The 8,460-nt window shown below is 39.9% G+C and overlaps 3 protein-coding genes across 3 annotated transcripts in view; 1 reads left to right on the top strand and 2 right to left on the bottom strand.

The window, feature by feature from the left end:
- The window catches only part of LOC131180076 (uncharacterized), a 3,042-nt gene extending 1,273 nt beyond the window's left edge, over nt 1-1,769 (top strand). The window contains exons 1-2 of the mRNA XM_058147681.1: nt 1-413; nt 1,725-1,769. The exon at nt 1-413 is cut by the window's left edge and continues 1,273 nt beyond it. Of these exons, the coding sequence (XP_058003664.1) occupies nt 1-413; nt 1,725-1,769 (458 nt within the window). The remainder of the gene's footprint in view (nt 414-1,724) is intronic.
- Nucleotides 1,770-2,113: 344 nt separating this feature from the next.
- LOC110645312 (rhodanese-like domain-containing protein 10) lies at nt 2,114-3,507 on the bottom strand. The gene is made up of 2 exons (XM_021798422.2): nt 2,483-3,507; nt 2,114-2,386 (listed from the first exon to the last, which is right to left on the bottom strand). The coding sequence occupies exons 1-2, from the start codon at nt 2,944-2,946 to the stop codon at nt 2,185-2,187; spliced, it is 666 nt and encodes a 221-aa protein (XP_021654114.1). The 5' UTR covers nt 2,947-3,507; the 3' UTR covers nt 2,114-2,184.
- A 489-nt stretch (nt 3,508-3,996) lies between these two features.
- On the bottom strand, nt 3,997-7,215 carry LOC110645310 (uncharacterized). The gene is made up of 6 exons (XM_021798418.2): nt 6,660-7,215; nt 6,082-6,210; nt 5,857-5,977; nt 5,689-5,770; nt 4,536-4,689; nt 3,997-4,432 (listed from the first exon to the last, which is right to left on the bottom strand). Exons 1-6 carry the CDS (start codon nt 6,993-6,995, stop codon nt 4,307-4,309), a joined length of 948 nt encoding a protein of 315 aa, XP_021654110.2. The 5' UTR covers nt 6,996-7,215; the 3' UTR covers nt 3,997-4,306.
- Nucleotides 7,216-8,460: the final 1,245 nt, after the last annotated feature.

Below are 8,460 nucleotides of genomic sequence, written 5' to 3'. Positions count from 1 at the left end.
CGTCGTGCGTCGCGTCGCGTCGCGTCGCGTCGCGTCGCGTCGCGTCGTCGCGTCGCGTCGCGTCGCGTCGCGTCGCATGCGTCGTCGCGTCGTCGCGTCGCGTGCGTCGTCGCGTCGCGTCGTCGCGTCGCGTCGCGTCGCGTCGCGTCGCATCGTCGCGTCGCGTCGCGTCGCGTCGCGTCGCGTCGCGTCGCGTCGCGTCGCGTCGCGTGCGTCGCGTCGCGTCGCGTCGCGTGCGTGCGTCGTGCGTCGCGTGCGTCGTGCGTCGCGTCGCGTGCGTCGCGTCGCGTGCGTCGCGTCGCGTCGTGCGTCGCATCGCGTCGCGTCGCGTCGCGTCGTCGCGTGCGTGCGTGCGTCGCGTCGCGTCGCGTCGTCGCGTCGCGTCGCGTGCGTCGCATCGCGTCGCGTCGTGTGTGTGTGTGTGTGTGTGTGTGTGTGTGTGTGTGTTTAGCAACAGTTCTCAGTTTTGTATAATTTTATTAGGTAATAAAACATGGTTTGAAATTATCTTAGGACTCAAAATTGACTCTGCCTCTTCCTCTCTCCATTTCCATGTCCCCAGGGAGAAGTAAAGCAAAGGATTTGTTTCAGGCATTATTTAGCAGATATATATATATGTGTGTGTGTGTGTGTGTGTGTGTGTGTGTGTGTGTGTGTGACTCTGCCTCTTCCTCTCTCCATTTCCATGTCCCCAGGGAGAAGTAAAGCAAAGGATTTTATTTGAGCATATATGTGTGTGTGTGTGTGTGTGTGTGTGTGTCTCTGTGTGTGTGTGTCTCTCTGTGTGTGTGTGTGTGTGTGTGTGTGTGTGTGTGTCTCTGTGTGTGTGTGTCTGTGTGTGTCTGTGTGTGTGTGTGTGTGTGTGTGTGTGTGTGTCTGTGTGTCTGTGTGTGTCTGTGTGTGTGTGTGTGTGTCTGTGTCTGTGTCTGTGTCTGTGTGTGTGTGTGTCTGTCTGTGTGTGTGTGTGTGTGTGTGTGTGTGTCTGTGTCTGTGTGTGTGTGTGTGTGTGTGTGTGTGTGTGTGTGTGTGTGTGTGTGTGTGTGTGCGTATGCAGTGTGCGTATGCATGTGTGTGTGTGTGTGTGTGTGTGTGTGTGTGTGTGTGTGTGTGTGTGTGTGTGTGTGTGTGTGTGTGTGTGTGTGTGTGTGTGTGTGTGTGTGTGTGTGTGTGTGTGTGTGTGTGTGTGTGTGTGTGTGTGTGTGTGTGTGTGTGTGTGTGTGTGTGTGTGTGTGTCTGTGTCTGTGTCTGTGTCTGTGTGTGTGTGTGTGTGTGTGTGTGTGTGTGTGTGTGTGTGTGTGTGTCTGTGTCTGTGTCTGTGTGTGTGTGTGTGTGTGTGTGTGTGTCTGTGTCTGTGTCTGTGTGTGTGTGTGTGTGTGTGTGTGTGTGTGTGTGTGTGTGTGTGTGTGTGTCATGCATCTGGAATACAAAGAGATTACTTGACGCGTATTTTCTTTAATTTCTTGTATTCTGTACTCTCTACTACCTCTCTTGTGCCTTTAAAGGTGATAATAGAGTTTAGCCTTTCTCCTTTTATTCTTAATGGAGGATTTTTTTTGTACTCTCTACTACCTCTCTTGTGCCTTTAAAGGTGATAATAGAGTTTAGCCTTTCTCCTTTTATTCTTAATGGAGGATTTTTTTTTTCCCCTATTTTACCCATTATGAACATTTTTAGATGCATTATGTTGTCCAAAATGAAGACTAGTCGTCTTTTTCTGCTAACAGATTTCAGGATACTTGCATAGCAGTAGCAAACAACTTGCTGTCTGATTGAATTATCGCAGGAATCTTTTATGATGAATCTCTTGCTTCCATTTCCAAATTATCCGAGTATAGTCTAAAGTCTATATGTAGAAGCTACTTTGTATGTGATAATGGACGTTATTTGAGAATTGAACTCCATGTAGATTAACACTGAAAAATTGTGACAAGTTTTTCTTTGATCAACTGCATTAATTGATTCAGGATATGAAAGTTTACAGATTCAGAGTGGATTGTTCTAATGTTAAGACGGTATTTTCCCCCTTTTTTGAGCAGTATGTGTCGCTTAAATCGATGGGTAATCATGTTTGTTAAACCAATGTTCCATGTTTTCATTTGGCAACGATAGAACATACACGCCTTGTAATTGCTACTTGAATTACTTGAACAAGGACAGCTATAACAGAGTCATATCATTAGCCTATCAATTGCTCTTGCCTACAGCCTGTAAGAGAATTAGCAATTGAAGGAAATAGTACGATACGCCCCCTATAGTTGCATATTGTAATTCTTCTGGTCCTTCAACATCTGGGAAATCACCATCTGCGGCGCGATTGAATCCTCCGGCCAGCCATCCGAGGTTCCTGTATCCTTTCTCGTACAACTTTGAAGCTGCCATCATGGACCTGAGGCAATGCACCAAAACAAAGCAAGTTGTTTTAGTCTCAAGTTCTAGCAACCAAGCAAACAGTCACCCACATGGAGGACAGTGGATTTCTTACCTGAGCCCTTCTCCACAAGCTACAAGAAGCTTGGTGTCCTTATCAGGAACAGCGGTCTCTACCTGCCGGAGAAAATCAGGATTTAATGTGGTGAAATTCTGGCCAGTCCAAAGCCCAATGTAGCCAAAATGAACCCACTTCTTCAGAAGGGTTAAAGGACCGTTATCCAAGTCCTGGACAAAGAATGGAACGTGTAGTGATCCTGATACTCGTGCCTTTTCTCTCTCCCACGATGGTCTGATGTCGAGAAGCACAAAACCTTCTGAACTCATGGCCATGGCTGCGTCCTTAGCCGGTATGGGTTTAATAGCACCGGACTGTAAAAGCTGCCGAGCATTGGGCGCTGCTTTGGCTTGAAATTTTTGTGATCTTTGCGGGGCGGAGGTGGAGAGACCCGGCTTGCGTTGTTTCTCATGCTTCAGAGCATACGTGTGGAGGTGGTTCAGCTTCAGTTGAATCGCCATCTCTCTTTCTCACTCTCTCTTATCCTCAATTTCTGATTTTTAAGATAGCTTTGCTTGTTGCGTGTACACGACAAAATACTCGTTTCCTAGCTATTTATAGTTGTAGTTGTGTCGTTTCCTGTCTATGATTTACATTTTGCCCTCGGTTTTAAAACTGTTTTACATGCCGGGGATAACAACATTGTATTGTATCAGGAAGACTTCAATGCGGGGCTCCGACTGCCCTTCAAAAGGCTCCTAATGCAAGCGTTAAAAAACTATGGCTTGGCGCTCAATCGGTGGGGTCCAAATGCCTGGTGAATGATTACTGGGATCAGAATTTTATCTGGTTTGAAAAATATCCTAGTAAATCACAGAATTCTAGCGCAAATGTTCGCTTGTGGGAAGTATCCCATGGAAGCTTTTGACAGCACGACCTAGTTGTAGCGTGTTAACTAGAGCCTTGCCCTCCCTAAACAACTAGAAGGACAGACATAAATGGCAGACGCTAGAATCTCTAGGTTTATATTTGAACCTCAATATGGAGCAGGCGGATGGTGACACATCCATCCCAAGTTTACGTTCTTGGTAGGCATTGAATCTTCATTCGGCCCTTGTTGCTCATTTAGACATCCATATGAATGAGCTACAACTGAAGGATGAGGGAAAGGTAGCAACTCTGGCGAAGCTGGATAAGGTAGAGAGTAATCTTGCTCATCCTTGTATGTATGAAGAGTTGCTGGCTTCTCATGGAAAGATGAATGAGCAGTTTGCCCAACTCGTGGCAGACCTCTTTTCTGCTATGCAAGAAGCAAAGTTGCAGGTTCACCATTGATGGAGCCAGAATCTACTATGACTTGTGAGCATAAGGCCTTGTAGCATAAGGCTTCGTCTTTCTCATTGTATACTTTTGTAAAAGTGGGTAAATCCCAACAATATTTTACAATCCAATACTATTTTAATGGAAAGGAAATATATTTTATCTATGCCTGTTGCTACCCCAAAGATCTACGGAGCCTTGTGAATTATGTAGTCACTCTTATTGACAACACTTTTGCAGGGACAAGGGTATATGATTAAAAAAAAAAAAAAAAACCTTCAAATTCATCAACACTGGTGGCAGTACACCTAATTACAAAAGAATTGGAGTCAACTAATATCATCATAAACCTGCTTAGCAACTACAACAAAAGATGTAACTATCCAGAAGGTGTCTTTAGCAAGTATACCTCTTTTACTGCACCTGTTCATAACCATAAGAATGACATTATACAAGAAATGGCAGTATCTGGTGGCAAAATGTTACAATGGAAACAGGTATCTTCTGCATCGCCCAGACAAGAATCACAGCTGTTCCAACCAAACTTAGTTAATTTTAGTGTCAACAAGCAGCAGGAATTCCATGCGTTTGAAACCATTCAGGCATGTGGAACCTCTCATAAAGTACAGGCCTAACATCCTTTTGAAGGGACAGATGCTTGAGGAGTGGAAGGACGACGTCCAAAAGCTAAACAAGCCAGTTGACAGAAACAAACAGCATTGAGGGAAAACAGAAGTATTTGCCATTAAAGATTTTAAATTCTTCATTAGCACTGAGAAAAGCTACCTACCTGATTATCATATGGCTGTCCAGCAGAAAAAGGAATGCATGGTATTCCATTCAACGGTTGCAACAAGAAACTGAATGGGTTATTATCAACTATTACAATTTGACAGAGATCTTTGGATAAACAGGACAGATCTTTCACATGTTCTCTATATGCCCTGTTTTTCACACAAAGTTGAAGTCTGTAAGAAGTTTCTATTAAGGCCCTAAACCCTAAAAATTGTAACTGTGTAAATAAGCATTAAATTTAAGCTTGGTCGAGATTTTGAAAAAAAAAAAAAAGACACCTAGAATGCCCTAAAGGTGTGTCAAAGCAAGCAATCTAGTACCAATACAGTGATAATATTTTCAACAGTTGCCCGGTTCTAAATTTCTAATATTATCAAACAAAATTATTGGCCTTAGAAATAGGACAGATTAGTTGAAGCAACTGTTTCATATAAAGGTTGTTTCAGTAAAATTAGGAATGGCATTTACCAAGTCTATGAATGTATGTCCAAGCTAGCAATCCAAACCTATCCTAAGTGCAGCATTCTCTTCTGCCACTTGACCAGGTTGATATCAAAAGGTTTTGCCAATAAAATCAAAAGGTAAGCATGTTGACCTGAAGCAACGAAGCATCTTAGTTTTTTCCTTTACCCCAAAAAAAAAAAAAAAAAAGAAAAGAAAAAAATCAATGCCCCCACTCCACCTCTCAGATAACCTCTTATTTGTGCATGATCTAAGGTAATCTCAAAACAATTTTTTCTTTCTTTTCAATAAAAAAAAGCTACTATTCAACAATAATCCTACCAAATAGTCTTGGAAAAAAATTCAGGAAGTGATTCGATCCTTCAGTTGATTTTGCATGATTCCTATTCCAAGTCAATACTTCTGGTGGTATTACAGGATTGCCCAGTCTTAAAACAACCAATACTAAGAAACAAAGCTACAAACTTTCTGCGCAGAAAACTTGCCAAGTTCTCAAAAAAGCGCTTAAGCACTTGAGCATGCATATCCTAATTTCCACCATTCAATCTAATATATACTTACAAAACATGGGAACATTTGTCTGTTAAAAGCCTTCCTTTAGATTGAATATTCTCCAAAACAAATGGAATGTAAATACTATCCAAATAATCCAACAGTATTTACAATACATAGGGGGCAGAGCTTACGTGCTGACAGTTGAAGGCCGATAAAGACGTAGGCTGAATCGTTTCTCCACATCTATCCTGTCAACAAGCGGCCCAGCATAACCTGCATGTGCCCAAAGATAGTAAATAAAAGGAAAAGAGAATGAAAAGAATCAAAGTGAAGATGATAAATAAAGACATAACATCTACCTTCAAGACCAGCAGTAAACAAAACAAGATCTGCAAATTCACTAATCTGTTTTAAGAACTCATGCAAGCCAGGTCGTTCGAACACTGTCACATAATTGATCTTTGTTTTTCCTTCACATTCCTTCAATCGGAGAGATTGTGTTAATCATGTTTCTAGAATACTAATCAACTAAACTGCAAGTGCATATGCAATTATGCACGAATGTGTCAGAGAGGGAGAGAGACCTTGTCTGGAGAGAAACATTCTAACTCGAACCACTTCAAACCAGCTTCTATTGCTAGATTACGAATACTGGTAGGCAAGCTAGATGTTTCACATGCAGAAACTAGCGTTTCATCCAAGTCAAGTACCACCTAATTATTATAGAACAACATCCGCTGATTAAAATCTTATTTCTTTGCCAGCAAAGATCTAAAATATACCTGAAAATGGAGTCCACTAGGGAATACATTTTCCCACATCATCGAAAATACTAATTTATTTGAACATGAAATCAAAGTCAGACAGACCCCATTAAAATCAAGTGCTTCAGCATATAAATTACGGGTTATTCATTATTTATTACTTAAATTTTTCTGCTACACATTATAACTATAAGAAAACGAACTCTCACCTAATAGTTAAAAGCAAAATTAATAATAACAATAAATAAATATCCTAATACAATTAGTATATGATTGCGTTGATCATATCTCAGAGCCCATCCAATCAAAAATCAACTTTTCATTGTCACTTCAATGCACCGCAATAACAGAGCATACCAAAATTTCCCAATAAAAAACAAGCAAATAAAGACGCTTACAGTGAGCTTTTCCATGCGGTGATAGCCAGAATCGGCTTTGCTGACCTCAGTGGGGACGCTAGTTTGCTGTGGTGCGATCGATGTCTCTTGCAAAGGAATTTCAACGACGGGCAAAGGCTTGAAAGAAGGAGAAGAGGAAGAAGAAGAAGAGGAAGAAGAAGAAGGAATTGGGTATCTAAAGCCAACATACGAGAGTAGCATCTGAGCCGTGGAAGGCGTACCTCTGAGGATCTGAAGAACCAACTGCAACAAAAACCCTAACAAATTCACTAGCCCTCTCCATACCTGCAGCGACCTTGACACGCACACTTCCCCTTGCTGCCCTACAAGCGCCATACCCAATTCAATTTCCTATCACATGAAGCGAACGCTGTACAGTGATCAACCTGGGGGAGAGAGAGAAAGAGAGAGGGAAAAGAGTGTGTCGTTTTCTTTGTTTTGCCTTGTTCTCGTCCTAGTCGTCGTCGTCGTCGTTTGGGTAATGAAAGGAATCATGGAGGCTTAAGTAGATGGCATTTTGCTGCTCGACTATTTTATTTTTTTCTTTTTTTTTATTCCTCTCCCGACAAGGAGGAGAATATATCATTAGACATTAGGGATTTTTTTAACATGTTACTCATGCGAGAAAATATATAAATGCATTATTTAAATATTTTTATTTTGTAATAATTTATAAATGTATACAAATATATAAATACTATAAACATAAATTTATAATAAAAATTAATAGTTATAAATTCTTTAATTATAATTTTAATATATTATGATTTATTTGTTAAATAAGAGATTATATAAATAAACCATATTGTTAAACGAGATACTCGCCAAACATCAACACATGTTTAAAGTTTAAATCAACCCTGTTAATTTTTTTTTAAAGATCATTTTCATTAAAAGACCTCAAAAAGTCAAAGAGTTATAAACAATTAAAAAAGCCTAAAGATATATATATATATATATATATATATATATATATATATATATATATATATATATATATATATATATACAAGAAAAATAAAAGGTTTGAAACCACAGTTGAATTAGGGTAGCAACCTCAGAATGGGTAAGGATAATCTAGATTCAAGATCCGGTTGCTAACAAGAATCACGCCATGTTTGCAAAACCACCTTGTCACCGGGGATCTTGGCAATAATGGCCGATGGCCAAACTAGAATAGCTTCAACTACTAGAGGATTTTGTAATACCTGTCATTTTTTTATGTTGAAATATCTGTCATTGATAGAATATTCTGATAAAAATTAAAACTTCACTAATAAGAGAGTGACAGTAAGATGTAAAAATATATTTATATATGTGTGTGTGAAGTATTCAAAATACTTTTAAAAATGAAAATGTTTTAAAAGTTTTATTTTTCTAAAAAAGTTTTTAAGTATGTGTTTTTGGCAGAATAAACTTTCGGCAGCTGAAGTTCCTTTTCCTGTTCAAATACCCCTTTTGAACAGAACAGACTGCGGTGCCCGAAAGCATGGCTTTCGATAGCTGAAAGTCCCTCAACTGACAAGGGTATAAAAGGAATTAAAACTCATATTTCTATCAAAATACTTGGATTTTTCTCTTCCTCTTTCTTTCTCTCTCTCTCTCAATTGCTGGAGCTTATAAGGAACTCTATAAAGAGATTTCTTTGGATTTTTCAAGATTTGGAGGTGGATTCTTCTATTTAGAAGTTTAAAAGAGTATGTTCAAGTTTTGAGGCTTTGATTCTCTCACCTCCAAACTCTAAAAAAAGAGGTAACAGTATTTTCTTCTTGATCTAATAGGTAAATCTAAGAAAATTGTT

Source organism: Hevea brasiliensis, chromosome 5 (genome assembly GCF_030052815.1).
Source record: "Hevea brasiliensis isolate MT/VB/25A 57/8 chromosome 5, ASM3005281v1, whole genome shotgun sequence".
In the NCBI taxonomy this organism is placed as follows: domain Eukaryota; kingdom Viridiplantae; phylum Streptophyta; class Magnoliopsida; order Malpighiales; family Euphorbiaceae; genus Hevea; species Hevea brasiliensis.
This window is presented reverse-complemented; position numbering and strand designations above follow the sequence as displayed.